Raw genomic sequence first — 27,985 nt, 5'->3', positions numbered from 1 at the left:
AAGAGAAAAAATTTCCACTGTCCCAACATAAACCAGTGCTAGAACAGCCTGCAGAGGGGCATCTTTTATTGAAAGGGACCCCCCCCCCCCGGAAATTTCCATGGGATTCCTATGGCGCCACTAGTGAAACTTCCATCAGTGGAGGGCCACGGCACAAGACTAGGGGGCCAACTGGTAGGACAGAGGGCCTGGGGAAGGAAACAAGGTGGGAAGGGTCTGGGAAACGCTGGTCTAGAGGGCAGCACCCCTTCTCCACCACTCCCCGGTCTGCGCCCCATCAGGCTGGGGCTAGCCCAGATGGCGCCTTTGTGCTAATTAGAACGAGACAGCCTCCCTCCAAACCCTTGACTGACATCTACTGGCAAACTGGTGCAAGGTCCCGTTTGATTAGAATAAGACTAGGCTGCCCCCCCTCCGCCCCCGCCAGACAACGCAACCCCAAACGCACGGCCTGTGACGCTTTCCGCATTGAGGTGCGCTTCTGCAGGGCTGCCCGCGGAGCTGCAGGGATGTGCCCAGGCCCTTCTTTCCCCTACCAGGCTGGCTCTGTGCAGGGCACATTCTATGAGCAGGCTAGTCATTGGGTAGAAGCGGGGCTGAGATTTAGGCCTCCCTGACGCCGGCGCGACAAACACCGTGGGAGTCATCACGGTGCAGGGAGGCCGCCAGGCCCGGCGTGCTCACAAGCCCAGACTCGGAAACGGACCCCGCGTGGCAGCGGGCGGGTGGGAGCCCCGCGCCTGCCAGGCCTGCGCCGTCCAGGAGAGGACGCTGTGTGGCCACGGGAGCGGACCGAGCTGGGAGCCGACATAAACCCAGCTGCAGTAATAGTCTCTTTGTGACACTTCTCTCTCTCTCCCCCTTTTCTGTCCCTCGTTCCTTCCTTCCCTTCTTCCTTCCTTCCTTCCTTCCTTCCTTCCTTCCTTCCTTCCTTCCTTCCTTCCTTCCTTTCTCTCTCTCTCTCTCTCTTTCTTTCTTTCCTTCCCTTCCTTCCTTCCTTCCTTCCTTTCTCTCTCTCTCTCTCTCTTTCTTTCTTTCCTTCCCTTCTTTCTTTCTCTTTCCTTCCTTCCCTCCTTTCTTTCCTTCCTTCCTTCCCTCCCTCCTTTCTTTCCTTCCTTCCCTCCCTCCTTTCTTTCCTTCCTTCCTTCCCTCCCTCCTTTCCTTCCTTCCCTCCCTCCCTCCCTCCCTCCCTCCCTCCCTCCCTCCCTCCCTCCCTCCCTTCCTTCCTTCCTTCCTTCCTTCCTTCCTTCCTTCCTTCCTTCCTTCCTTCCTTCCTTCCTTCCTTCCTTCCTATTGGAAGCAAACCCAGGGCCTCAGTATGCAAAGCAGATATTCTACTCCTGAGCTATGTTTCTGCACTGACCTTTACCATCTCTCTAATTTACCTTTTCCAGAATGCCATAGACTTGAAGGCATCTGTTCTCTAGTGTTTACAGATTAGCGCTTGCCCTTACTATTATATGGCATTTGTCCCTGCCTTTTTGTGTCTTGCTAGTTTCTTTTTATCACTGAACAACATCCCATTGTCTGAACCTGGGAACCAGCATCGTCCTGGATTTGCTTAGAAATGCAGCGACTTAGGTGCAAATGTACATTTGAACACGGGGAATTCAAAAAGCAGGGGAGGGAAAGGAAAAGCAGAGCTGGGCCATGCTGGGCCCCTATAGAAAGGCCTAAGATGCAGAAGGGAAATTCTCCCATCTCCACCTCTACCCAGGATCTGCAAGCCTGGGTTCCTGCATTGAGATCCAGGGCTGACAACTCCTGCCAGTCCCATACCCGCCCCACCCTGATGAAATCTGTAGGTTGAAGACGGCTCACCTTCATTCCGGCCACGTCGATCCGGGTCCTCACCTGGAAGTGGGCACCCACCTGGATGACCCTGGGCACACAGTAGAGCAGCATGTTGTTGAACTGCAGGGATACAGACACCAGGGAGTGGGTGAGGGGATGGGCAGGGGTGGGGCATGGGCACGGAATGGGCACTGGGATGGGCGGGTGACAGGTGGGGGTGGACAGGGGATGGGCCACCCTCAGGAGGCTGAGCACCCCTACACTTAGCCCATCTCTCACTGAGCATATGCGGAGGAAGGGAGAGCCCGTGCAGGAAGCCTCTCTGATGCCTGACCCAGCTGAGAACCGAGGCCCCTGCCCACCCGTCCCACTGACCCTGAAGCCTTCCTCTGGGGCTGAGGGCAGTGGGCAGATGAGAGGGGGCAGATCCCCTTCCGGGGCCAGGATACCCGGTTCATCCATACCAGGGCGGGAGGCTCCTCCTGACTTCTGGGGCGCCCTGCGGGGGTGGCAGGGGCTCAGGCAGCACCCAGAGGGCTCTGATCCAGACTCTGCTGTCTGGGGCCCGGCCAAACGCCCAGATCGCTCGGATCTGGTGCCGAGGAGGCACAGAGCAGAGGAAAACACCGCAGCGCCTCTGCCATGCGGGTAGATGCCGTGCCCATTGCCTCACCAGGAACAGGTGTCGCTCCAGGGGCTCACTGCGTCGGAAGGAGATCTTGAGCACGGGGCCCTCGCGGAGCAGGGTGTTGGAGGGGTCCACGAGGTCGTCGTCCAGACCCAGGCGCTGGTAAACTTCCCACAGGCCCTGCAGCCGCTCCTGGGGCGGGCCATGGGCACCCTCAGCCAGGCCAGCGGGCCCCCTCCCTCAGCTCTGGCAGCCCGGGACTGGGCTGGTGCATGGGGAGCAGGGAAGGTGGGGAGACTGAGTCAGGCAGAGAGGGCCCTGGATGCAGGAGGAGTAGGTCCTCAGCAGCCTGTCACTGACACCCGTCCCATGGCCTGGGCGGCCGCTTACCATCTCTGTGATGGCCGCATTGGAGTGCTGGGCAGCAGAGAAGATCATGTCCAGGGCTTCTGCAGGAGGTGCAGGGCCATAATCAGCTCCCAAGGCTAGGGTGAAAGAGGCTTAACCAAGTGACCCAGAAGCCCTGCTGAGCACCCTAGGAGCCAGCTGCAGCAGCCTGGCTCATGGGTGGTGGGTGCAAACTCTACTCGGAGAGAGTAGGAACCACCGTAAAAGATGGGGCTTAGGCCTTGGCTTCTGTGAGCTCAAAGGCCTCTGCACCCAGCTGGAGGCAAGGCGTGCAGAAAAGCCTGAACTTGGGCATCCCCCAGGCACAGGCTCCAATCCCATCTCTGCTGGTTTCCCGCTGTGCAATCTTTTTTTTTTTTTTGGTTTTGTTTTGTTTTTTTGCTTTTTGGGCCACACCCGGCAGTGCTCAGGGGTTACTCCTGGCTGTCTGCTTAGAAATAGCTCCTGGCAGGCACGGGGGACCATATGGGACACTGGGATTCAAACCAACCACCTTAGGTGCTGGATCGGCTGCTTGCAAGGCAAACGCCGCCGCTGTGCTATCTCACCGGGTCCCTGCTGTGCAATCTTGAGGAAGTACCTAACCTCTCTGGGCCTTATTTCCTTGGCTATTGAACCTGGTAGGGGGGAGGAAGTGATAGTGTTTGGCAGTAAAGACTCCACAGCCAGTGTTGCTCATTCTGACCCTCGGAGCCGACTTAGTGGGTGCTCTACACAGAAGGGACCAGGTCCTCACCCATGCACCCACCCACCCACAGCCCTCCTCACTCTGGGCATCTGCCCTGTCCAGGGCCTGCTCTGGCAGTTTCTGAAGGTACTCCTTAAGCAGTAGCTCGTAGCGAGGGATTCTTTGCACGGGCTCCAGCATGTGGTGCTGCAAGGTCAGGCTGGCTGAGGCCTCGCTGCTCTTGGGGAGGAATGGAGGGGGCAGAGTGTGGGGGTGAGCAAGGCAAGGCGGACAGGGGAGGGTGGATGGTGGGAGATGGGCAGAGTGTGGGGGTGAGCAAGGCAAGGTGGACAGGGGAGGGTGGATGGTGGGAAATGCCCAACCTTATTCAGAGAAACTGAGGCTCTCCTCCCAGAGCCCCAGTACACCCCTCTCCCCACTGTCAACTACCTGAATTCGGGTGAGAACCTCCTGGAAGGGCAGAGACTTGTCTGTCCAGACGGCCAGCAGGTCGGCCGCCCTCTCGAAGTTCTTGACATATTCACTGTACATCTTCAGGAAGGGAGCCAGTTTCTGCAGCACGTCCCCGATGCGGGGCGTAGTGGCCCTGCAGGGCACGGCCCACCTCAGCCCGGGTCGCCTCTTTTGCCTTTTTGTGTTGTTTTTATTCAGTTTTTGTTTCGTTTTGCTTTGCTTTTGGGACCACATGTGGCAGTGCTCAGGAGTTACTCCTGTCTCTGTGTTCAGGAATTACTCTGGCAGGATTTGGGGAACATATGGGATGCCAACCTAGGTCAGCCACGTGCAAGGCAACCCGCTGTACATGGCTCTACCCTTGGTTCAAAGAATTTTAAGAGACACCCAGACATCACGCCCTTGGCAAAATACACAAATAAATCTTGCCACAAAATACTTGAAAGGTTCCCAAGCACTGTGGTGGCCTCAGTGAGCTTGAAGCACTAATAAGTGTGACTGGCTTATTGGCCAGGGGTCCCTGAGCACAGCTTGGAGGCTCCTCAATACCATAAAGGAGATTTCTGGAAAGAAAGGGGCTGTCTTACATGATCACTGTGCCCTCATCACATGGGGGGATGATGTGACCCAAGTTCATAATTGGGTCACAGGTATAATTGGGTCACAGATGCTGGAAGCACTTGGCCGTGGGCCTATCATTTCCACTGCCCCCCAAATCATTCAACTCAGTCCCTCCACCTTCTTCTCTAGGACACACACATGCACATCCACACCTGTATTCATATGCCACACGCAGGATTAGTTACCCAAGCCCAGCTGGCACCCCGAGAAGAGGTTGCCAGATTAAGGTGTCCCAGCAATTCAGGGCGCAGCTCTCACCAGTCGTCCAGCCGCCGCTGCAACTCGGGGAGAAAGAAGTGCGCGTGGAACTGGTAGATGGAGGAGGTGTTGGAGAAGATGAGCCGCACCACGTCCTCAGGGAAGGCCTTGCTGCTTCGGGCCTCTTTCAGAAGCTCCTGGAAGAACACCTGTAGCCATGGGTCACCCAGCCTGCCCTGACCACCCGTGTCCTCAGGCGACCATGGAGAGATGGGCAAAGTAGGACCAATGGCCAGCAGTGGGTAATGGTCAGATCAGACACAATTGAAGGGCCCTCTGCACAAAGGAATCCCTTGACTTGCGATTGTCAACTATTTTTTACACCCCTGTCTCCCTACACACCATAACCACTGTTGGAACTTTCTAGAAGGTCTGAAGACCCAGGATGTGGCTGAAAGCAGAGAGAACTTTCCTTGTGCTCAATCCTCAGTACCACAAAAACAAAACAATATGCATGTGGTTTTGGTTCTTGGTTAGTTGGTTGGTTTGGGTTTTTTAGTTTGGCGCTACCCCTGGTGAAGCTCAGGACTTGCTCAGGATTCACTCCTGGCAGTGCTCTGCCATAGACAAAGCCTTAGTCCCTGTACTGTCTCTCTAGCTCGAAGAAAAAGTGCACCTTTGGACAAGGTTCATAGCCCCAAAGGCTATGAAGGCCCATACTTTGCATTTCCCCAACATTTTTCTGGCCATGTTCAGGGACTATTCCTGACTTTGTCAGGGTCACTCCAGGCCAAGCTTGGAAGACCACAGGCAGTGCCCAGGATCAAACGGGCCAGCCACATGCAAGGCAAATACCTTAATTCCTACCTCTGTACTATCTCTCTGCCCTGCCACCCCATAATTGTTTTTGTTTGTTTTTGTTTTGGGGCCACACCTGGCATTTATTAGATTCAGGTGTCACTCCTGGCTCTCAGGAAATATTCCTGGCAGGCTCAGGGACCATATGGGATGCTGGGGATTGAACCCGAGTTGGTCGCATTCAAGGCAAGACCCTTACCAACTGTGCTATCTTTCTGGCCCACCTATAACTATTCGTTAGGCATGAAGAAACAACCCATGGGAAGGGTGTGACACTGGGATGAAAGATGGGGACGGGTTGGGGCTGAGGGCAGACTGGTGAGGGCTCTGTATCTCATGAGGTCAGTAAGACCCCGAGGGTTAGAAGAAGGAGGGCCAGTGAAGGTTGGACAAGTTCTTGAGAGGTTCAGGGATGTACAAGGTACATGTTCTACCTCTGAACCATGGCCCAGCCACTGTGGGTCTGAATTCTGATTTTTTTGGGGGGGAGCACATCCAGTAATACTCAGGGGTTACTCCTGGCTATGTGCTCAGAAATCACTCCTGGTTCGGGGGACCATATGAGATACCCAGGATTGGTCCCAGCTTTGTCCAGTAGAGCCGCCTGCAAGGCAAATGCCCTACCGCTGTGTTATGGCTTTGGCCCCTGAATTCTGATTTCTTGACAAAGTGTTAAAAGACCAAGATTCCCTGAGTAAATTCTGGGGTCCTAGTGCTGAACTCTGAGGAGGGATGAATAGGAGAGCAGATGGCAGGAGGGAAACCCCAGTGCCAGGGCTAAGGTTGGGCTGTCCTCATCACTGGCCTGGTCCAGCAGGTGGAGGCGGGCCACGTAGGCCTGCTCAGTCTCCAGCAGCTCCCGGACAATCCTCTTCTCCTCAGGTTCCTGTGGCAGTGGGTGGGTGAGAAGGAAAGGAAGGGACTGTTTTTATCTCCTCTCAGAGGGGCCTTGGATCTGGTCCCACAGATGAGCCAGAGAAACTTTTCTGACTCCCCAGCATAGTTCCTTCAGGGAGGGAGTTAGGCCAGCACTGATTGGCCTTAACAGATGGTGGGGCCAAAGAGAAGCAGTGCCTTCAGAAACCTACAAGTTTCCTTGCTTGCTCTCAGGAACTGAGAATGGGGAAGAGATTGCATGGAGAGGAACCTTGGAGACAAGAGCCCAAGACAATATTAATTGTTTTTATTTGCTTTTGCTAGTTTTGTTTTAGGGCCAGATAGGCTGTGTTCAGTGGTTACTCCTGGCTCTACACTTAGGGATCATGGACTCAGGGGACTATATGGGGTGCCAGATATTGCAACCATTTTGGTTACATGTAAGGTATGTACTGTACTGAGTTTGAACCAACTACTGTACTGAGTTTCAGCCTGTTCAATGCTGATTTAGTCAGGCTGCAGCCTCCAGCAAGTGAGTAAACTGAGGCCATGCCTGGAAGACCAGCCTCACACAATGAGCCAGATCCAAGTCGTGGCATTAGTCTAGCACCCTGTGATCTCTCTCATCCCTGCCTACAGACCTCCTCTGTGAGGAACCCAGGACCAACGCTGAAGTTGAGTCAGATGGGCCCACAGCCTACGTAGAGAAACCAACTTCTGCCCTCCGGCTGGGAGAACATATGTCATAGGAGGTTGGCAAGGAGCCCCCCAGTTCCACATACACACATGGAGGCACCTGTGGCCCTGCTTTAGGGCTGGTTCCAGGCTGACACGATTTCCTCCAGCTCTCAGTGGACAGCTTATTCTTCAGAGAGTTCAGGTACCTCATGCTGACCGTCCTCTGCCCAGGCGCCTGGGCCTCCTCCATGCTAAGTTTATCCCAAGGCTGATCAAATGGAGGAGGCTCAACCTCTGGCTGCTGGGCTCGAGATCCTGAGTCAGGACTCCTGAGAAGAGAGCAGACCTGAGGTCTGTAGAGGAAAAGGAGGGGCCGTTTTCTCTCTCCTGATAGGGTGGCTTGGCCCCACAGATGAGTAAAAGAAATATTTCTGACTCCCAGCTTTGTTGCCTCAGGGAGTGCATCAGACTAGCACTGAGTTGGCCTGTCCCTGTTGAGCAGGGAGAAAAATAGACACTTCCTATTGGGGATTTGGGGGAATTTATGCAAATCTTTTGCATGCCATGACCCCACACACATCCCTCAGTGGCTACCCCAAAGTTCGCTGAATAAACTTTTACTTCTGTGGCTGACAGCCTTCTTAGAGGGAACTCCAGCTTTCAAAATGAGTCAGTGTGGATCGTTTCTTTCCCTCTAAGGAACCTCCTACTTCCCTATTTAAAATGAAGTGAGCTGGGCTAGGAAGAGAGCTTAGAGGACTAAAGCAGAGGTTGATTTGCACAAGGGCCTGAAAATGACACTTCAGCACAGCCAAGTATGGCCTGCTGGTGGCCAACCACTGAGCTCTGTGAGGCCTATACAGCTGGGCCAAGTATCACAAGGAGTGACTCTCAGGCCCAGCTGGAGAGGCCCCTCCAAAATAAGATGAGGTGAGGAACCCCTCCTTCTGAATTTCGAGTTTTTTGTTAAGTTTGTTTTGGGGCCAAACCTGGCAGTGCTCAAGAGTCATTCCTGATTCTGCACTCAGAAATAACTCCTGGTGGTGCTCAGGGGACTATAGGGAATGCCAGGAATCGAAGCTCCCTTTTGTTGTTATTGGCTGAGCTTTTTATAGAGAGCCTCCACGCCTGTAGTCTGCTTTTTCAGTAGGTGTGGGGCCAGTCTGGAGCAACATCATGACATAGGCCACTTGTTTCCCTTCATACCATCTCTGCAAGACAGTTAAATGTCTTAGGCAAGAGATGCCACCTATACTGAGTGTACACTGCATTGAGTCTATCCTACACTAAATCTGTTCCACACTAAGTCTATCCCACATTGAATCTAGCTTGCACTGAACGTACCCTACTCTGAATCTATGCCACATTGAGTCTATCCCACACTGAGTCTAAGCCTCACTGAGTTTATCCCACGCTGAATCTAATACACTGAGTGTATCCCATCCTAAGTCTAACCTGCATTGAATCTATGCCACATCAAATCTATCTGCAACCATGCCCTCTGTCTTGGGTGTGAAAATGTTGGCAAGGGCAACATTGGGCAGGTGCTCTTGTGAGAAAAGTTTGCATTACCCCCATTTTGCCACTAAGAAAACAGATCCAGAGAGGTGAAGTAATTGATACCTAGGAGGTGGTTCGAGAGGATCAGGCCAGGCAGGCTGGAGCCTGTGCACCACCCTGATCCTCCCATCTGAGTTAAGGAGAGACAGAGTAGGGTGACCTGCCCAAAGTCCTATAGCCCTTCCCAGTGGGGTACTCCTCTGTGAGCACCAATTCCCCCGAGCTCCCTGCCCCTCTGGCGCTGGCCCTGTGCCTGCTTCCTCAGCCCACAAGCTGGGCCCCTGACTTTCTGTTCTACATTTGGTTTTAGCATCTGTACTTCTCTCTGGGTACCCCAGGCCAGCTTCTGTTTCCTCTTCACCTCCCACTTCCACATCAGCTAAGCTGCAGAGACCATGTATTAGCCCAGCTAATTAGTTTAGCTGTTCAGGGGTGACACTCACACTCTCCAGGGTCTCCTCTGGCCCTATTCTTGCCTAAAGGCTGCCTCCGCCCACTGAGGGTGCAGCCAGCTGAGGCATACATGCTGAGGGACTCAACTCCATCTGGACAATTGGAGGGACACCATTCTCCAACCTCAAGGGGTGGTGGGCCAGTGTGGTGGCACCTAGAGCTGGCCTTGGTGCTGAACAGAGCCTGGTTGGTAAAGGACTCAGAGAGAGCGGCAGAATGATTAGGAAAATGAAAGTGGGTTCACATGCTTGCCACCTCCACCAGGCAGCCAGGTGCTCCTTTCTCGGCTCGGGGTGCCTTTACACAACACCTGGTGCCTATGACCTTCACGTCATGGGCAAAATTTCTCAGAGCTGAGATCTTCCTTCTTTCCTTCCTATTTCCTTTCTTTTTCCTTCCTTCCTTCTGTCCTTCCTTATATTCTTCCTTTTTAGGGGCCACACTCAACAGTGTTTAGGTATTACTCCTGGTTTTTATGCTTGGGAGTTTCTCCTGTAGTGCTCAGGGGATCATGTGGTTCTGGGAATCAAACCTGAATCTTCTGCCTGCAAGGCACTTGCTCAATCCATTGAGCTGTCTCTCTGGTCCATAGGCACCATTCTTTTTCTGGTGTATGCTTTGTTTTTGTTTGGGGGCAACATACTTAGTGGTGCTCAGGCTTACTCCTGACTCTGTGTCCAGGGATCACACTCCTCAGGGGGATTCGGGTCCATAAGCAATGGTGAGAATCGAACTGCAGTTAGCCACCTGTCAGGTAAGCACCTTAATCTCATAGCAATCATTCTATAGAGTCTGATGGGAAATGGCCTACACCCCCCTCAGATAGACGCAGCTTTTCCAAGCTGCAGATAGGGTCAGACTGTACCCATCTGGGTGGTTCCATCTCTGGGAGATGTGCCTCCCTGAGGACAGGCCCCAATCAAGGACTCAACCTGTGGGACACAAAGTCCCAGTTTGGCTTCCACGAGAACAGCCATCCCATTCCAGGGCTGCTCCGGATCTGCTGCAAGTGACACAGCACAGATGCTTCTCTACCTCGAGCTGTTCCCATCTCCCAGTGTTGTCCCCAAACTCTTCAGAAAATTCCCTGGAGCAGATATTTCCTCATTGGACAATTCCTAATGCAGCCTGGGGTTTGAGAAATGCCTGCAGAGTAGATTCATGTACCACACTCTCACACAAACACACACATACACACACACATCAACCATCCCTGCTAACATCACCAAGGCCCTCCATGTATCCAGTCCAGCTATTCTGGCGTTGGCTCTTTTGCCTATGAACTCTGAGCCCCTCCATCTCTCTGTGCCTCCATTTTCCCATCTGTGTTGTGGTAATAGAAGCTGAACCACAGTGGGCTGCTGCTTTGTGACATGTAATTCCAAGCAAAGCACACAACAGTGCTCTGCAGGCAGCAACCTGGTTTTCCTAATTCGGTCTCAGCTTTTCTTCTTGTCAACTCCACCTCACCCGCCCCCAATGCTAAAAGGCATCCACTTAGCTTAATTAATTTCAATGTTTCCTCATTTAGTTTTTTTGTTGTTTTGGGGCTGTTTGATTTTCTGTGGGTTTGTTTTGGGGGGAGGACCACACACAGCAGTGCTCAGGGGCTTCTCCTGGCTCTACACTCAGGATCATTCCTGCTGAAGATCAGGGGACCATATGGGATGCCAAGGATCAAACCTACTAGGCCATGTACAAGGCAGCATTGTACCTACCTGCTATACTATCTCTCTAGCCCCTGTTCCTCACATGAATGAGAAACAATACAGTTATACTTGACAAGTATATCCTGTCATCCCTGACCATAGCTCCGGTTGCTGGAGGGAGTGGTGTGGTCACCTGCCCCAGTCACATGTGTGTCTAGACACTCTCAGCACATCCATTCCATGATCTCACCGCTACTCAGACCCTCTTCTGATCTGGGAAACCATGGATGAGAGAAGTGGGTTACTAGATAGGCGGGAGGAGAGCCAAGGCCAGTGCCCAGAAAGAAGGTTCTGGGGAGGCCAGGGAAAGTCTAGTCTGGGCCTCAGTATGTGCATCTGTGCAGCCCAAAAGGTCCCCCACCCCCACCTCCTTGCAACAGGGTCCATCATGGTGACACTTCCCCGGTCATTCCATACCTGTTGCTCTCAAACACGCTCACCAGACTGGACACAGAGACCAGCTTCTCCTGACTGATCCCCTCCATCCTGGCGTCACAGCAGGAGGCCTTCCCTGGGCCAGTGTCTCAGACACCCCACCTGAAGTCACAGAGCAGCTGGAGCATCTGCAACTTTGCTACAGGCCAGCAGGCCCTGCTCTGCATCTAGAAGGAGGAAGTGGTCCCTGAGCCCAGCCTGGAGGGGAGAAGCTAGTGCTCCCGCAGAGGGAGGAGCAGGCATAGATCCCTCCCTAGTGGGTGCTGCTAGGGAGCTAACTTTTCTCTGCTGCAGCCACCAAATTCTAGTAAACACCCTGAGGGGAGCAGAGTCAAAACAGATTCTGCCTCTGTCTGGCCACTTGTCTGAGCAGCTCAGGCCAACCATGCTTGAACTCTCACATGGTCCAGAGGGTTTCACACCTCCTTTCTCAGAAAGGTTTGTTATTTTGGGCCACATGTGGGCACCACTTCCTATTTTGTGCTCAGGGCTTGCTCCCAGAGGTGCTTGGGGACCATGTGAAATTGGGTCCACTGCATGCAGTACAATCTCCTCACAACAACTTTTCAAATGCATCTGATCTTGCTTATGGCTGTAAGGAGTGGCTCTTGGGCCAGAGCAATTAATTGCACAGTGGGTAGGGCACTTGCCTTGCATGTGGCACATCCAGGTTCTCTCTCCAGCATCCCATATAATTCCCTGAGCACAGTAAGAAGTGATCCTGAGCACAAAGCCAGGAGTAACCCCTGAGCTCTGCCAAGTATTATCCAAAAACAAAGGAAAAAGAAGAAAGAAAGAAAGAAAGAAAGAAAGAAAGAAAGAAAGAAAGAAAGAAAGAAAGAAAGAAAGAAAGAAAGAAAGAAAGAAAGAAAGAAAGAAAGAAAGAAAGAAGGGAGGGGAGGGAGGGAGGGAGGGAGGGGAGGGAGGGAGGGAGGAAGGAAGAAAGAAAGAAAGAAAGAAAGAAAGAAAGAAAGAAAGAAAGAAAGAAAGAAAGAGAAAGAAGAAAGAAAAAGAAAAAAGAAAAAAAAGAAAGAAGAAAGAAAAAGAAAGAGAAAGAAAGAAAGAAAGAAAGAAAGAAAGAAAGAAAGAAAGAAAGAAGAGAGAAAGAAGAGAGAAAGAGAAGAAAGAAAGAAAGAAAGAAAGAAAGAAAGAAAGAAAGAAAGAAAGAAAGAAAGAAAGAAAGAAAGAAAGAAAGAAAGAAAGAAAGAGAAAGAAAGAAAGAGAAAGAAAGAAAGAAAGAAAGAAAGAAAGAAAGAAAGAAAGAAAGAAAGAAAGAAAGAAAGAAAGAAAGAAAGAAAGAAAGAAAGGAAGGAAGGAAGGAAGGAAGGAAGGAAGGAAGAAAAGAAAGAAAGAAAAGAAAGAAAGAAAGAAAGAAAGAGAGAGAGAAAGAAAGAAAGAGAGAAAGAAAGAAAGAAAGAAAGAAAGAAAGAAAGAAAGAAGGAAGGAATGAAGAAAGAAACAAAGAAATAAAGAGATAGAAAGAAGGAAGGAAGGAAAGAATAAAGAAAGAAAGAAAGAAAGAAAGAGAGAAGGAAAGAAAGAAAAAAGAAAGAAAAGAAAAAAGAAGAAAGAAAAGAAAGAAAGAAAGAAAGAAAGAAAGAAAGAAAGAAAGAAAGAAAGAAAGAAAGAAGGAAAGAAGGAAGGAAGGAAGGAAGGAAGGAAGAAGAAGAAAGAAAGAAAGAAGAAGAAAGAAAGAAAGAAAGAAAGAAAGAAAGAAAGAAAGAAAGAAAGAAAGAAAGAAGAAAGAAAGAAGAAAGAAAGAAAGAAAGAAAGAAAGAAAGAAAGAGGGAGGGAGGGAGGGAGGGAGGGAGGGAGGGAGGGAGGGAGGGAGGGAGGGAAGGATCTCTATTACAAACAAGTTCCCAGTACTGCATGTCCCATAGTGACCCTTGTAGAACTGACACATTAGGGATAAGCAAGGAGATCTCACTGTTTCTGGAAGAACAATTCCTCCCTCAAACTGATATTTGCTCACGTGTCCTCATTGTTAGTGCTTTACAAATATTGTCAGGTGGTTCTTTTTTATTATTCCCACTGGTGGAGGTAAAAGGAGTCCACAACAGTGCACAGGGCTATTCCCAACTTATTGCTCAGGGACCACTCCTGGTGGTGTTCAAGGACCTCATGTGGTGCCATGATTGAACCTGGGCCTTCTGTATGCAAAGCATATGCTCAGCTCATTGAGCGATTGGTTCACTATTCTTATTTTACAAAAGGAAAAATGGAAGATAGGGAAATTAAAGAACTTGTGCAAGATCTCTTAAGAGCACAGGAGAACTCAGATTTCCAAAGTAAAAGTAAGCATTCTACAAATCTTCCAAAGATGTAGCAAGAAATCTAGAGGAACACTTCCTTTGTTCCTTTACTTGTTTCCTAGTGGGACTTGAATTAATCCCAAGACCTCTCACAAGCAAGGCAAGTGCCCTCAAGCTGGGCCACCTCCCACCTCTGGATGACGAGCTCTTGCTTCTGCACTTCCAGTTTCCTTGTTTCCAGATCTTGCTGATCTCTGCTTTGTGCTTCCTCTACCTACTGACTTTCTGGCCCTTCCAGAAAGCAGGTCCTGAGCTCTGCTCCTCAGTAGAGCCTCACAGATCCTTTTTGGCTTTCACTGGATCACTCCTGGCAAGGCTCAAGGACCATATGAAGTGCCGGCGATCAAACTCAGGTCAGCCATATGCAAGGCAAGCATCCTACTTGCTCCTGCCATAGGAATAATTTTTCAACATAATCAGATTTCCAGTCACCAAAGCATCAATTTCTGATAAATACCATCTGTTATGGATTGAGTTATATCTGAAGTTTATGTGAATCACTCATTCTCAATGTTGCTGCATTTGGAAATAGTTCCTTTAGGAATAATTAATGATAAAAGAAATGACAATAGGATCCTAATCCCACAGTCTTAGAAGAGGAAACTCTCTCTCTCTCTCTCTCTCTCTCTCTCTCTCTCTCTCTCTCTTCCCCCCCCCATTGCACACACACACTGGCATACTCACACATTTTCACATATGCATACACACACTCTCACAAACACAAATTCTAACACAAGCACTCATTCACACACACATTCAGAGCATTTCGGGAGGAAGAGCCATGTGAGGATAAGTTCCAGTCAAGTCTGCAGCTCGACAGTCCTCACCAAAAGTGGAACCTACCAGACCTTAGAGTGGGACTTCAGTCTCCAGAACTGTGAGAAACACATTACTGTGGTTTCAGCCTCCCAGTCTGTGGTATTTGGTTATGTCAGCCTGAGCAGACCAATTCATCATCATTAAAAATAAAAATCAACACCAGGATCCAAACAAGGTCCACATGTTCCAGAGGGCTCAGAGTCTAGTAACCCTCCTTGTGACCCCAACTCCCCACCCTGTCCCCTGAGGAGATCTGGCTGCTGGCCTGTAGGACTCTGACACAGCACCAATTGTTCTTGGGGTTTTTGCCTCCTTTCTGCCCCCTTTGGCTCTACCTTGAGTGGATTCTTTTCTTAAATACTACTTCTTCCTAGATGTCCTCCCAAATGTGGGGAGATTCCTCCTTGGAATCTGTGTTCTTCCTCAGCTTCCCACCAAATGATGGCTCTTTGGGGCAGGGCCTGGGCAGCTAGCTGGTCTGACAGTCACTGGCTGCACCTGGCAGCTCTTCACCACACACAGCAAGGCCCCAGTGGACACGTAGATGGAGCCAGTGTCACATACTGAGCTCAGTTTTCTCACCCCTAGAATGCCACCAGCTTGGATGCTTCCCAGAGCAGCTTCTGGGTCTAAACAGCAGCAGGGCCTACCTCTCAGAGGGTGGGGGCTGGGCAGAGGCACCTGCAGGAGGTCCCTTAATCACCCAAGCTGAACACTGCACAGACACCACAGCACAAAAGGCCCAGGAAGGAGGGTGACCACTCGCACTCGGTAATAGGGCTGTGTCCCTGACCTTCGTGACCCCTGATCTGTCCACTTGCTTTTCACTCAGCCATCCCTAAGGCCCAGTCACGTATGTTCTGAACACCCACTCTATCACCCAAATAAAAATCCATCCCAGGACGGGGCCGGGTGGTGGCACTAGAGGTAAGGTGCCTGCATTGCCTGCGCTAGCCTAGGATGGACCTCGGTTCGATCCCCCGGTGTCCCATATGGTCCCCCAAGCCAGGAGCGACTTCTGAGCGCATAGCCAGGAGTAACCCCTGAGCGTCACCGGGTGTGGCCCAAAAACCAAAAAAAAAAAAAAACCAAAAATCCATCCCAGGACCATGCTTCAGTCTCTCATCTCTGATCTGGATCACGCTGTTGTACCAGAAGCTTAATCATGCGCATGGAGACAGAGATTTGGTGGAAAAACAAGGTCTTTGTTTATGCTGGCTAGCCAGGTTGGACACCTAGACAGAGCACCTGAAACTTCTGGGGTGACCAGAAGGCAGGAATATGGGACATGCAGAAACTCATCCTGCCTTGTCTGCTGAATTGGGATGCTTCCAAGTGAAGGGAGTAGGAACAGAGTTTTAAGCAGAACTCTTGAAGGACATTGATAAAAATAAGAAACAGACCCAAAATGAAGTCATTCAAACGCGGCCCCCAGCCAGATGTAAAACCTAATCTAACTGAAGTTTCACCTTCATCTCAATGTATTGCCTTTTTCTGGGGGGTGGGGGTGCTAGGGCTTACTGGGAAGTGCTCAGGGACCATGTAATTAGCAGGCATTCGGTGCTGGGGCTCAAACCATGGACTACCACATACAAAGCATGCAGCCCAGCTCTGTGAGCATCTCCTTAGGCTGAAATTGTCATCTTAAACCTATCCAAGTAGCAGCAGTAGGTAAAGTGTACAGTGACATCTCCAGTCTTCTCCATTTTGCATCATTCCTTGCTATACCTTGCTCTTGCTTGGTGGTATGATGTCATTTATAAATTTTTATTCATTTGCTATATTTTTGACCCACGCTTGGTGGAGCTCAGGGTTTACTCTTAGTTCTGTGCTAAAAAAAATAATAAATAAAGTCATCCCTGGTGGGGCTCAGGGAACCATATGGGAAGCCAGAAATTTAACCCAGGTTGGCCTCATGCAAGGCCTGTGCTTTATTCATTGTACTATCGCTCAGGCTCCCTCCTACTCATGAATTGTTAAATAAAGCTAGTTCAGTTTCCTTTTTTTTTGTTTTTTTTTTTTTGTTTGTTTTTTGCGTCAAACCCCGCAGTGCTCAGGGGTTACTCCTAGCTCTGCGCTCAGAAATCGGGGGACCATATGAGATGCCGGGTTTCAAACCACCGTCCTTCTGCATGCAAGGCAAATGCCTTATTACCTCCATGCTATCTCTCTGGCCCCATAAAGCTAATTCATTTTCTAAGTTTGTAAATTTTGCTTGTTGTTGTTGAGGGAGGTGACTGGGCTATTCCTAGTAATATGGATCTGTCATTTGTTCTGGTCACCAGGCAGAGTTTGGGGACAATGTGGTAGTAAGAAGCAAACTTGGGATCTCAAAGAGGGGACTTGGTGTGCCTACTAGGAGTGCCCAAAAGAGCCTTTCATTGGCAGCCTATGGCAATGTTTTGGGGACATCTAGGAAGGAAATGTCTGAATGTAAGACGCATGTGTTGTAGGAACATATGTGTCCATGTATGATGCACATTGTGTGTGCATGTTTGATATGTCTGATGTGGTGTGTGTATGGTGCATCTAGCATTTGAATATATATGTATATATATGAATATATACGTATGTAAAAGATAAATGTGAGTTTTGGTGTGTGTGGTATATATACAAATATATCATGTGCCATCTATGATATGCATGCATATAGGCAAAATCAGGTGTGTCTGTGTGGTGTGTGTACATATGATTCATAACCATTGATAGTGTCTATGTGTGTGTCAGGCATGTGCATGGTGTGTGTGACTTGTGTGTGGTAGGTATATGATGCGTGTGTGCGGTGTGTGTGACTTGTGTGTGGTAGGTATATGATGCGTGTGTGCGGTGTGTGTCTGAATTATGATTGTGAGAGGTGTGTGGTGTGTATAGAAGGTATGAGTGTGTGCTGTGAAATATGTACGTGAGAGGTGTATGTAGTATGTGTGTTATGTAAGTGTACACGTGTGGTGTGTCTTGGAGAAGCTCACGAGGGCAGGGATTTTCTGGAACAGAGTGAAGACTCCCCAGAAAATTGCTTTTTCCTCCTTGAAGGCCCAGGAGGGAACGGGCTGGTGTCTCAGGTCCCACCCCCACCACAGCCTCCGTCTTCAGAGCACCTGCCTGGGGTAAATGGCCTGTGACAGACAGGCCTATGAGGGATGACGTAGCTCCAGGGAAGCCACAGGCAGCTGTCTGAAACCTGTTCCTGCTTCTGCTGCCACCCCTTCCCATGATGGCCTCTCCCAGAACCTCCCAAATACTGCAATTCTCCACTCCTACTCACCAGGATTGGCTGTCAGGGTAGTTGTGGGCATGGATATTGCCCTGACAAAGGGACAGGTGGGCCTGCAGTGACAGTTCCTGGCTAGGGAAGAAGAAGCTGACAAAAGCCAAACCTCCCTCAGAGTTGCTATCTCCTCCCCAACCTGGCCAGCCATTCCCTGCTCTCCCCCTGTTGACAAAATCCCCCCATTTTCTGGGGCTTTCTTCTGGGCCCTGCTGCCTCCTGCAGCCCTCATCAGTAGTGAGCACTGGATCTCTCAGCAGCCTCTGTGCTTTCTTGCCCTTCACCTCTCCCTGGAAGCCTCCACACTCCGCTGCTGTAGGCTGCTGACCTTTCGCAGTCTGGGTGTTGCTAAATTGTATGTCAGCCAGAGGCAGGTCCCTTTGGTTCTGTGAGGAACACAGGCAGCAAAACCCAGCACCCTGTATGGCACCAGGACTCCCAGGGCTGCCCAGGTGGGAGGCCTGCCTCCCGCTGCTGAGATGGAGGGAGACAAGACAGCCAATGTGGCAGTCCTGGCATGGGTGGGTGGCTGGCTGACTGAGAGGGCATCTGTGTAGAACAGAAACAGCTCTTCCTTCATTGGCGTGTGAACTATCTGGTTTCAACGTTTGCACCCTTGAGGATTGGGCAAAGCTTGTGCCAGGTCCGGCAGCCACCCCAGGATTCACAAAGGACACGAGGTCACCAGAGGCAGGCATCAGGTAGGGCGAGGGGGTGGTGGCATTCTGGGAAAGTGAAGAGGTAGGACAGGCTGTGGAGTTGAATGCGTCCTGTGCAGGAGATATGCCCCTGGGAGGCCAGGAGAGAAGAGGCAGTAGGATTGAGTTTCTGAGGAGTGGAGGGGCTCTCAAAGGGCTAGAGTGGGGGCCCAGGCTAGGAGGCGCCTATAGGGAGCCAGCCTGACCAGGCCAGGGCCTGGGCCCAGTGCCAGGCCATGCTGAGAAGGTGCCCAGAGCATGAGTGCGGGCAACATGTGGGGCCTCCCTGCCCAGCTCAGGCTCCTTTCATCTCCACACAGCTGTGGGTCTTTCTCCAGGGCGGTGAAGGCCTCCACAGCAGCGAGTGAAAGACAGACGGGCTTCCAAGTGCTGAAAGAACAAATTGTTCTGTGATTTGTTCTTTGCCAGCCATCCTGACCACTGGTGCCTCTTCTCCCATGACCCACTCCCCAGCTTGAGCTACCAGAGCAAGAATTCTGTATGGAGTTCACCAGTCACAGCCAACAGCCCCTTCTGTAACAAATTTCTACTCTACTCTTCTCTCTTTCTCTGTTTATATAGATATAGATATAGATATATAGATACAGATAGATAGATATAGATAGATAGATATACACATGGTTATATATATATAATATATTTGGATATATATAATGTATATTTGGTTTTGGGCCACACCTGGCAGCGATCAGGGGTTACTCCTGGCTCTGCAGTCAGGATATTGCCTTTTGTGTCCCCAGGAGTTAGTATCACACCTGCCACAGAGCGGGCCCTCCTCAGATCCTCTCCAGATCAAGAGAGCCAAAGAATGTCTTGTGCAGGAAAAGGTGGTGGGAGAACACAGGTTTGCTTTCTTCCCACTGCCCTGCCTGAGCTGGTCTTTGGTCTCTACCTCTGCCCACACTGATTGGGTTCCTTTAAGCTCCAGTTCAGACCCCCATCTGCAGGGCTCAGAACCTAGGAACCGCGTGCTCTGCAGTTTCCCACTCATCTGAGTTTCCATGATAGATTATGAGGATGCTACCACCCAGTTACCATGGGGCAAATTAGGACAAAAGCTTCTGCCTGTTTACTGCTCTAGTCTTAGTTCCCTGCTGTGTGTGTATGTGTAGCAAGATAGATTTTATTAAATAAAAAAACTTGGAAAGATGCAGTGTGGGAGCCTGAGTGATAGTACATCAAGGACGAAGCTTACCTTGCATGAAGCCTGGGTTCCATTTCCAAGACCCCATAAGATTCCCTGGAAACACCACCAGAGCACAGAGCCAGTAGCCTGCTCTAAATACTGCCAGGTGTAGCCCCCAAAAGAAAGCAAAACCGGGCCGGGCGGTGGCACTAAAGGTAAGGTGCCTGCCTTGCCTGCGCTAGCCTTGGACGGACCGCGGTTCGATCTCCCGGTGTCCCATATGGTCCCCCAAGCCAGGAGCAACTTCTGAGCACATAGCCAGGAGTAACCCCTGAGCATTACTGGGTGTGGCCCAAAAACCAAAAAAAAAAAAAGAAAGCAAAACCAAAAATACAGGGAAGGTGATGGCATGGAAAAAGGCAAGAAAAGATGTGTTTAAGAGAGAATATGAGTGGCCGAGAGATAGCATGGAGGTAGGGTGCTTGCCTTGCAGGCAGAAGGACGGTAGTTCGAATCCTGGCATCCCATATGGTCCCCCAAGCCTGCCAGGAGCGATTTCTGAGCACAGAGCCAGGATTAACCCCTGAGTACACCTGGCAGGGTGTGACCCCTCCCCCACAAAGAAAAGAGAGAATATGAGGTTGAAAGAGCAAGCAAGCAAAGAGAGACAAGCAAGCGATGCATGTTCAAGGGAGAACATGGGCTTGAAGAGTAAACTTTCCAGCCCTTTCCTTTCTTTTCTTTTTTTTTTTTTCTTCATTCTGCACTATAGGGAATCCAACCCATGGTATCACCCATGCAAAGCAAGGACTCTACCTCTGCGTCCCATCCCCAGCCTTCCTCTGGTCTGTCTTAGGATTCTATCTAATCATATCTCACTGTGCACTAAAGCCAGGCCCATAGCCAAAAGGTCTACATACATCATTCTTTATTTTTATTTATTTAGGTTTTCTGTTTTTTTTTTTTTTCCGGCCACACCTGGTGGTGCTCAGGGTTACTCCTGGCTTGGTGCTCAGAAATCGCTCCTGGTAGGCTCTGGAAACCATATGGGATGCCAGGGATCAAACCCAGGTTCGTCCCGGGTTGGCAGCATGCAAAGCAAACGCCCTACCACTATGCCATCACTCCAGCCCCTTACATACAGCATTCTTTAACCATCAGCCTGCAGGCATGGAAGGCTGAACACACTGGTCTACTGCTTTGGTTGTAATTGTCTGCAGGGCAGGTGTCAGTCCACGGGCATAAAAAAGTAAAAGAATGCTGAGCAAGAGAGTCTACTTCTCTGAACTCATAGCCGCTGTTCTCCCCTCTCCCACTTAGCCCTCTTTGCCCTCATATACTCCAGATAGACCCAAAGAACCAAGGACTTTGCACTTTCCAGTCTTCCTTTCTAGAAATCTTTTCTGACAGCAGAGATAACCCTCTTGCTTCCTTCAAATCTTGGCTTAGAAGCCATCTATCTATCTTCTTATTAAGGCCTTTCTTCACCCTCACAGCACCCCCCCCCCATTCAACACCACCACATTTTCCCAGTACATCACCCCTGCTTTATTTTCAGACTTTTGTTGTTTGTTTTTACCAGACCCGGTGGTGCACAGGGCTTACTCATGGCTCTGTGCTCGGGGATCACTCCTGCTGGGCTCAGGGGGCTAGTTGAGGTATACTGTGGGGGAGGGGTCAAATATCAGGCAGCTGTGTGCAAGGCAAATGCTCTACCCTTTGTACTATCACTCTGATTATTAATAGAGTCCTGAATTTATGATAGTTTGATGATTTTTCTAGTTTAGGATGGAATTAAAGTGAGATGCATCTAATGCATATGATATCTGGAATCTGGGGTTTGGGACCACATCCAGAAGTTACTCCTGGCTCTGCACTCAGGGATCACTCCTGGTAGGGCTTGGGACACCATATCGGATGCTAGGGATGGAACCTGGAGACAACCACATGCAAGGCAAGTGCCCTCTTGGATGTACTATCTCTCTGCCTGATTCTTTTTTTGTTTTGTTTTGTTTTTTTTTTTGCCCTGTCATCTTAACATATTTCTTCTACCTCCATCCTGCTAGCTCTCCAGCTTCTCTCTCCATCTCTCCTTCAAATTCCTCTCTGCCTGATTCTTAAAACTGTATTCCTCTCTGCCTGATTCTTAAAACTGTGAGTGTGTGTCTCTGATTTGACTAACATACACTTACAAAAACAACACAGTACTCCCTTTGGCGCCCATCACTCACTGTGACAGAAAGCCACAGCTCCTGTCAGTACCATCCTGAGAGGAAATAAATAGCTACTGTGAGCTGTGCTGCAGAACTTTTTGGACAAAGAGTTTTTCTTTATCATATCCTTTCAGGTTGAGGAAGAAAAAGTTATACCAGAGGTCCCAAGAATATACACAATAAAAGGGCCGGAGTAGGTAAGCCTTGCCCACACTAGCCTAGGACAAACCTCGGTTCAATCCCCTAGCATCCCCCAAGTCAGGAGCGATTTCTGAGCACATAGCCAGGAGTAACCCCTGAGTGTCACCAGGTATGCCCATCCCTAAACAAAACAAAACAAAACAAAAAGAATATACACAATAACAAAAATGATGAGAGGCTTTATCATTACTGACTTTAAATTGTATTGCTGAGCTATAGTAATCAAAACAATGTGGTACTGGAATTAAACTAAATTCTCAGAACTGAGAGCCCAAAGATAGATTCTCAGGTATAAAGTCAATAATCCTTGACAAAGGAGCTAAGAGCATGAAATTGAACAAGGAAAATTTCTTCAAATAGGGGTTCTTGGAAAACTAATTAATCACATGTAATAAAAAATCAATGAAATCAGACTCTATCATACAACATACACAAAAGTTTATTCAAAATATATTAAATAGTGCCAGGGAGATGATACAGCAGGCAGGGATCTTGCCTCGTGTAGGCAACCAGGGTTTGATATCTGGCATCCTATTTGGTTCCTAAAACCGATCAGGAGTGATCTCTGAGCATCCAAAAGGAAAACCAGCAACCTGCAAGCAGCTAATGACAAATTCATAAACACATTGCAATTCCTTGTGAGTGTGGCCCAAAATCCAGCACCAAAAATAAAAATTATTAAAGATTGCAATAACAGATCTGAGTCTATAAATTATATTTAAAAATAGGGCCGGAGAGATGGCATGGAGGTAGGGCAGTTGCCTTGCATGCAGAAGGACGGTGGTTCGAATCCTGACATCCCATATGGTCCCCAAGCCTGCCAGGAGCGATTTTTTTTTTAATTTTTATTTTTAATTATGAGAACAAGGGTGCAAAGTAAGAGGACAAGGTAAAGTTACAGTGGAAGGACAATCACCCATAACATAATTCTCAGAAGTCCCCTTGCTGATATATTAACTTTGAAATTTCAGCCAAAGAACATTAAGATAAATAAGACAGAATCCATGTACAATTACTTTGTCCCTCAAGTCCCCAGATTGTAACACATTATAATATTTCTTAACAGTACACAAGGCAATCTAAAGCCATAAAACTTATGTAACTCCTTAAACATTACAGGCATAGTATTTTCTTACATTTCCATATACATGCATATTAGCTTAAGTTAACCTCAAATTTTAAGTGAGTTCTTTTTAAGGATTAGAGTCAAAGGAGCACAGTAAGAATGGTGTTAGAATGGCAATTGTTGTTTGCATAGGCCCACCAAAATATGAGGGACATGAAAAGAAATAACCTTGGCCTAAGTACAAAGAGACCAGACCCCTGAAGTTTCCTGGCACAAGACCAAGTCTAGGCTCCAAGCAAGCTAGATCGTCCAATCCAATACATTGTCTGTAGTTTTTTTTTGGTTTTTGGGTCACAGCCGGCGTTGCTCAGGGGTTACTCCTGGCTGTCTGCTCAGAAATAGCTCCTGGCAGGCACGGGGGACCATATGGGACACCAGAACTTGAACCAACCACCTTACGTGCTGGATCGGCTGCTTGCAAGGCAAACACCGCTGTGCTATCTCTCCGGGCCCCAGGAGCGATTTTTGAACATAGAGCCAGGATTGACCCCTGAGTGTTGCTGGGTGTGGCCCCAAAACCAAAAAAAAAAAATAGACATAAAACTTTATGACTTTATGCTATGTGATTGTATCTGGGAGGAGTAACCTGCTGAGTGAAGTTAGGAGAGGGACAGACACTATATGCTCCCTCATTTGTGGAATATTAAAAAAAATAGTAATGATCTCTCTCATTTGTAGTATTAAATAAATCCAAAACAACAGAATCTAAGAACTGTCTACAGAACAAGGTTTACCAGGGCAGTGAGATGTGGGGAGTGGGACATAGATGGTGAGGTGGGGGGAGCTGGGGAGGGACAGGAGGGTGTGACACAGGGACTCTGTGACAATATGGAGGAAAATGAGCACTTGCAGTAGATCTAATGTTGAAGAGTTGTAGGAATTGTATGCATTGGCAGCATTCTAAAATTGTGAATCATGGTACAGAAAAAATTTAAACAAAAAGAAAGAAAATACAAGCAAAGGGGTCAGAGTGGTGGCACAAGCGGTAGGGCATTTGCCTTGCACACATTAACCTAGGACGGACTGCGGTTCGATCCCCCGGTGTCCCATATGGTCTCCCCCAAGCCAGGGGCAATTTCTGAGTGCTTAGCCAGGAGTAACCCCTGAGCATCAAACGGGTGTGGCCCGAAAAGCAAAAAAAAAAAAGAAAGAAAGAAAAGAAAAAAAGAAAGAAAAACAAAGAAAGAAAAAAGAAAGAAAGAAAGAAAGAAAGAAAGAAAGAAAGAAAGAAAGAAAGAAAGAAAGAAAGAAAGAAAGAAAGAAAGAAAGAGAAAGAAAGAAAGAAAGAAAGAAAGAAGAAAGAAAGAAAGAAAGAAAGAAAGAAAGAAAGAAAGAAAGAAAGAAAGAAAGAGAAAGAAAGAAAGAAAGAAAGAAAGAAAGAAAGAAAAAGAAAGAAAGAAAGAAATAAAGAAAGAAAGAAAGAGAAGAAAAGAAAAAGAAAGAAAGAAAGAAAGAAAGAAGAAAGGAAAGAAAGAAAGAAAGAAAGAAATACACAGCAAAGAAACTGGTGGGTGATAGGAAGGTATGCTGCCAGGAGAAGGGGAGAACATGGGTCAGAGGGAACAGGTATCAGTTAGTAATGCCTCCCAGAACCAAAGGCAGAAGGAAGGATTCTTCCTACAGAGAAATAGGCACCAGAAACATCAAAGCAGAGAGTGGAAACGGCATCACTCCCAAAAGGTACTATGTGATTCCATTGACAACATCCATGATTTGAGCCTCCTGCCAGCAATTCCAGAGCCACATGAGTGTCAATGTTTAACTTAGTGCTTCAGACCTAGGCCACTATGCTTCGAATGGGCCTTGGAGAGGAGATGGCTGTGTGCAAATGCTCTGTGCAGTTTTCACTCAGTTACTGAAAACTTTCTATGCAGTTTCCAATCAGTTACATAACATACTAAACACTTTCTTATTCAATAGGCTTTGGATTTTCCCAACTACAGGCTAATGTAAATGTTGTAAGTATGTTTATGGTATAAAAGGCTAATACATCTAGGTTGATGTATTAATATAAGTTTTATGGTTATGTATGGTTATTCTTTTGACTTGGTTTGGTTTTAAAGGCACACTCTGTAGTGTTCTGGGTCTATGCTCAGCTCGGTCATCACAAGTGACCCTAGGCAGAGTTCAGGGAGCCATATGCAGTGCCAGGAACCCAAACCACAGTCAAAAGAATGCAAGGCAAGTATCTAAAGCACTAAATTATCTCTCCAGGCAATTAATGTGCTTTTGACTTTTAATATGTTCTTATTTGGAGAGGATCTTCCTGGGTAGTGCTCAGGAGATTCTGATGATGCAACCATGATCAATGATGTCTCAAAGCTACTGTCCAGCAGTGAGATTGTGCTCAGGTCCTGAGCTTAAAGTCCACAAGATTGTGGGGCCGGGTAGGTGGCGCTGGAGGTAAGGTGTCTGCCTTGCAAGCGCTAGCCAAGGAAGGACCGCGGTTCGATCCCCCGGCGTCCCATATGGTCCTCCCAAGCCAGAGGCGATTTCTGAGCATATAGCCAGGAGTAACCCCTGAGCGTCAAACGGGTGTGGCCCAAAAACCAAAAAAAAAAAAAAGTCCACAAGATTGTGCTCAGGTCCTGAGCTTAAAGTCCACGAGAACCACACCTGATGGTTTGGGGAAAGGGGTATCTGGTGCCTGGATTCAAATTGGGGATCTTACATATGCCAGGTATATGCTTCAGCCTTTCAAACTGCCTCCAGAGACACTGATATCTTCAAGTTTATACTGATTGATTCTTTGATTTGTTCTTTTTGGGGCCACGCTCTGCAGTGCTGAATGGTTATTCCTGGCTCAGTACTCAGGGGACCATATGCAGTACCAGAGATTCAAACCAGGGTCACAGGATGCAAAGCAAAAGTTTTAAGTACTTGGGGGGAAAGCTGGAGTTCAAGGCTATGCAGGCAAGGGGCTCTGGGTTCTATACCTAGTACCAGTTGGTCCTCCAAACAGCACCAGGAATGGCTCCAAATCCCCCTAAACCTCCCCAAAGATGCAGATTTGACCTGATTTTCAGGAGAGGTGAAGGTATAGCAAACCACTTATGCTTCACTGTTCTGACTTTTATGGTTTTTGGGCCACACCTGGTGACGCTCAGGGGTTATTTCTGGCTATGCATTCAGAAATCGCTCCTGGCTTGGGGGATCATATGGGATGCTGGGGGATCGAACCTCGGTCCATCCTAGATTAGCGCATGCAAGGCAAATGCCCTACCACCTGCACCACCGTTCTGGCCACTGTCCTGACTTTTAAGCATGGCTAGAAGTTACAAGCCAGGAAGGGAAAAGAGCTGAAAACACAGGGATCAGAGGTCCAGAGTCATAATACAGCAGGTAGGGAATTTGCCTTTCATCCTGCCGACCTGTGTTCAATCTGAGCATTTCATATGGACCTTGAACCCCATCAGGAGTGATCCCAAAATGCAGAGCCAGGAGTAGACCCGAGGCACTGCCAGCTATGCCCACCACCAGCTTGTGCATCACATCAGTTGGACCCCTGAAAACCTTTCATATCATGGTCCCTGAGCAGGACCAGGAATGATTCCTGAGTACAGAGCCAGGAGTAAACCCTGAGTATCTCTGGGTGTGGTACCAAAACAATCACCAAATCCAACAAAATCAACTGGATGCCACAGGTAACTTTTCCATTAATCCAAGGGAAAGGCACCCTAAATTGTATTTTAGAAACAAGGGAAGGAAAGAAAGAAAAGGTATTTCCTGAAATCACCTCAGAATATCTCTCAAACTTTTCATTTCCAGACCACTTTCCCAGAGATTCTTAGTCAACTATCTGGGTTGAGGGCTGAGTATTAAACTCTTACAGTGACTTTAGTGGTCAGCTAGAACTGGGACCGGGATTTAGACAAAGTCCTGGTTGGGTTCTGCTATCCATAGCTCTTGAGTCTTCGTGACTTACATTCTGTCTCTGAGCTCAGGTACCTCAAGACATTGAGTCTGATTCTTCCTCTTGGGGGAATTATGCTGTGCATGGACATTCTTCTGCTTACCCAGCAGGTAATCTCTCTCTCTCTCTCTCTCTCTCTCTCTCTCTCTCTCTCTCTCTCTCTCTCTCTCTCTCTCTCTCTCTCTCTCTCTCTCTCTCTCTCTCTCTCTCTCTAAAGAAGAAATAAAATTTCAGAACTGGCACACCAGGAAGACTCAAATGCCCCTAGAGGCATGCAGGTAGCATGACTGGTGGCAGTGAGAAAGTAGCTGAGACAGAAGGTGGGGATCCATGCCCTTTTCAGCTCTGGCAGTGTCGGACTTGCCTTTAAATGCCTGTGACCTGGCAGGGGGAAATGCAAGGTTGGTGATGCCAAATTTCCTTCTTCATTTTTCCACAAGGCAATTTAGAACTCAGGAATTTAAAATGAAAGAACCTTTACTTACCCTTAGCATAAAGGGTAAGGTGCTTGCCTTGCTCATAGCTAATCGGGGTTCAATCTCTAGCATTCAATATGGTTCCCCTGAGCCTGCCAGAAGTGATTTCTGAGTGCAGGGCCAGGAGTAACTTCTGAGTATTGTCAGGTGTGGTCCAAATTTAAAAACATAAATAAAACTTCATCCTGCCAAAGGGTAGCTAGACAGATTATACAGCTGCCATGCAAGAGGAACCTCCTCTTCCATGCGGTCAGGGTCTGGCAGTAGCCAGGACATTCTCAACCTGAAATAGTAAACTGGGGGCCTACCACACCAGCCTATCCACTTTATGCCAGAGCAAGTCTTCCAGGCCTTCCTCACTGGCCTAGAAGCTAATGCTGACCTTGAACCTCTTGCGCTGTGTGTGATGCCAACTTAATATCTGCAGAAGGTACTTAGAATTTTCTATTC

General features: G+C 48.6%; 1 protein-coding gene across 1 annotated transcript in view; it reads right to left on the bottom strand.

Moving 5' to 3' along the window:
• The window catches only part of FGD2 (FYVE, RhoGEF and PH domain containing 2), a 49,334-nt gene that overhangs the window by 12,459 nt on the left and 8,890 nt on the right, over positions 1-27,985 (bottom strand). Inside the window, exons 2-10 of the mRNA XM_049765345.1 lie at positions 11,342-11,431; positions 7,321-7,531; positions 6,454-6,534; positions 4,851-4,999; positions 3,948-4,104; positions 3,599-3,737; positions 2,813-2,871; positions 2,468-2,614; positions 1,822-1,914 (exon numbers count right to left, since the gene is read on the bottom strand). Coding sequence (XP_049621302.1) covers positions 1,822-1,914; positions 2,468-2,614; positions 2,813-2,871; positions 3,599-3,737; positions 3,948-4,104; positions 4,851-4,999; positions 6,454-6,534; positions 7,321-7,531; positions 11,342-11,409 — 1,104 coding nt within the window. The 5' untranslated portion in view covers positions 11,410-11,431. The remainder of the gene's footprint in view (positions 1-1,821; positions 1,915-2,467; positions 2,615-2,812; positions 2,872-3,598; positions 3,738-3,947; positions 4,105-4,850; positions 5,000-6,453; positions 6,535-7,320; positions 7,532-11,341; positions 11,432-27,985) is intronic.

The sequence above is a fragment of the Suncus etruscus genome, chromosome 18, assembly GCF_024139225.1.
Source record: "Suncus etruscus isolate mSunEtr1 chromosome 18, mSunEtr1.pri.cur, whole genome shotgun sequence".
Lineage (NCBI taxonomy): Eukaryota > Metazoa > Chordata > Mammalia > Eulipotyphla > Soricidae > Suncus > Suncus etruscus.
Note: the sequence above shows the minus strand (reverse complement) of the source record. Positions and strands in the feature narration are given on the sequence as shown.